The sequence below is a fragment of the Buceros rhinoceros genome, unplaced genomic scaffold (assembly GCF_000710305.1).
Source record: "Buceros rhinoceros silvestris isolate BGI_N320 unplaced genomic scaffold, ASM71030v1 scaffold1527, whole genome shotgun sequence".
Taxonomy (NCBI): domain Eukaryota; kingdom Metazoa; phylum Chordata; class Aves; order Bucerotiformes; family Bucerotidae; genus Buceros; species Buceros rhinoceros.
In genome coordinates this window covers 1-2,181 of record NW_010420222.1, presented here as the reverse complement: position 1 = coordinate 2,181, position 2,181 = coordinate 1, and the positions used below count along the sequence as shown (strand labels likewise).

At 50.8% G+C, this 2,181-nt stretch overlaps 1 protein-coding gene across 1 annotated transcript; it reads right to left on the bottom strand.

Annotated features, from left to right (window-relative positions):
• Nucleotides 1-366: 366 nt before the first annotated feature.
• LOC104496126 (potassium voltage-gated channel subfamily A member 6-like) lies at nucleotides 367-2,178 on the bottom strand (the record flags this gene model as incomplete). The annotated part of the gene is given in 2 exon segments (XM_010139205.1): nucleotides 367-1,554; nucleotides 1,556-2,178. Coding segments are annotated over 2 exon segments (1,215 nt in total), but the record flags the coding sequence as incomplete, so codon positions are not given.
• Between the last annotated feature and the right edge of the window lie 3 nt (nucleotides 2,179-2,181).

Here is a 2,181-nt window from a genome sequence, read left to right as displayed (position 1 = left end):
CATGCAAACTTCCCTCAGCTATACAAACGCTTCAGTAAAAACTCACTTGAGTCAATTGCTTTCACGTGCCTGAATACAGAACTGGATATCTGAAGCATAAAGTACATCTCATTAAACCTTATTGAGTGGAGATAAACTGCAGAGATAACGAATATACTCAAATATGCCTTGCAGCAGAAGGCACTTACCACTATCAAGATTAAGTCGTACTATAAAAGCCAATTAACATCAGGACACCAGCATAAATAAGGCTGAAATAAGCACAAAAGACAATCTTCACCAAGCCTGTGGATTTCTACAAGCCCGGTTTTGATAAATGGTATATGGTCACAAGCAGCAAAGAGCTTTTAGACTTTGAACCTTTTCTGAAACACAAAGCAAGAGGATCCTTAGCATGCCAAGGGTTGCAAAGAAGGCAGGCATCTGCTTCCTGACTCTCCCCTACAGCTGCAGAACTCACTGTGATGCTGGCTACAGCGTTTCCATTATTCAGAGGCAATGGCATGGCAGGCGTGACTGATCACAGAGACAAGGGCACTGCGCTGGTACAGGAACTAAGGGCACAGCTTGAGCCAGATGTTTGTAGTCCCTTTAACTGTTTACTCCCTGCTGAATCCATCAGCTGAAGTAGTGGCAAGGGCTTCTCTGCTAGTGGAGTAGAAAGGCTACGTTTCAGAGCAAATAGTGGCTTAAAGCAGTCTTCAAAAACAGAGAAAGAAATTCACAAGGGAGTGGGGGGTGACAGCTAGCACTCCACAGAATAAAGCAAGAACATTTCTGGCTGCACACTGTAATGAGAAACAGCAAATCAGGACAGAAGCGTTCATTATCACAATCATTTTGTTTACGGTTTCACGATTCACAGTCTGGAATGTAAATACTGAATAGATCCAGCTGCTAATAGGAAGACGGATGTACAGCAGCTTGCAGCTCCATGTCTGGACCCAGGATAACAAATTTGATCACACCTCTGTCAGTATTTTCTTCTCTTTATAACCCTGGCTGTTGGGAGGAATGAAGTTGGAGTATTTCATGGACTCCAGGTCTTCTGCTTCCAGGAATTCAGATTTGCTGAGAGACTGATTACTGTCCCCCTTCTTGGGCTCAGAGAAGGGTGATTGCTGCTGGCCACAAGTGACATGGGTGTACTGGCACTGCTCTTCATGATCAGTCTCTCGGTGGTAGAAGTAGTTGAAGTTGGACACAATGACAGGAACAGGGAGGGCAATGGTGAGCACACCCGCGATGGCACACAAGGAGCCCACAATCTTGCCACCAATTGTCATGGGATACATGTCGCCATAGCCCACAGTGGTCATGGACACCACTGCCCACCAAAAAGCATCAGGGATGCTGGTGAACAGGGAGTCAGGGTCATCAGTCTCTGCAAAATAGACAGCACTGGAGAAGAGGATCACCCCAATGAAAAGGAAGAAGATGAGGAGGCCCAGCTCCCTCATGCTGGCCTGGAGAGTTTTCCCCAAGATCTGCAGCCCCTTGGAGTGCCTGGAACGTGGCTGTCTGCTGGCCGCCGTTGTTGCTGCTGCTGCCAGGCTGCTGTTTCTGTTGCTGCTGTTGGGCCAGCTCTGTGCCAAGGGTGATGAAGTAGGGGATTATGGCCACAATGTCGATGATGTTCATGATGTTGCGGGAGAAGTCAGGTTTGCTAGGGCAGGCAAAGAAGCGCACAAGGAGCTCAAAGGAGAACCAGATGATGCACAGGGTCTCGATGAGGAAGAAGGGGTCAGTGAAGAAGGGGCCGGCACCAGCAGTGGTGTGCAGGGGTGGTGGACTCCCACTTGGCAGTGATGGCGGCAGCAGCAGCGCCTCATCGCCCGGCAGCGCTGCCTCCCCAAAGCCAGGCTGGGCACCCTTAGGCTCCTGGCGAAACTCGGGCAGGGTCTCCAGGCAGAAGATGACGATGGAGATGAGAATGACCAGCACGGAGACGATGGCAATGGCCCGGGCTGGTCCTGAGCTCTCAGGGTACTCAAAGAGCAGCCAGACTTGGCGCTGAAAGTGGTGCTGGGGCAGGGGCTTCTCCTCCTCTTGAATGAAGCCCTCGTCCTCCCGGAAGGTCTCGATGGCTTCCTGGCCCAGCTGGTAGAAGCGGATCTCCTCTAGGAAGATGTCGAGGGGCACATGGACCGGCCGGCGGAGCCGCCCCCCAGACTGGTAGTA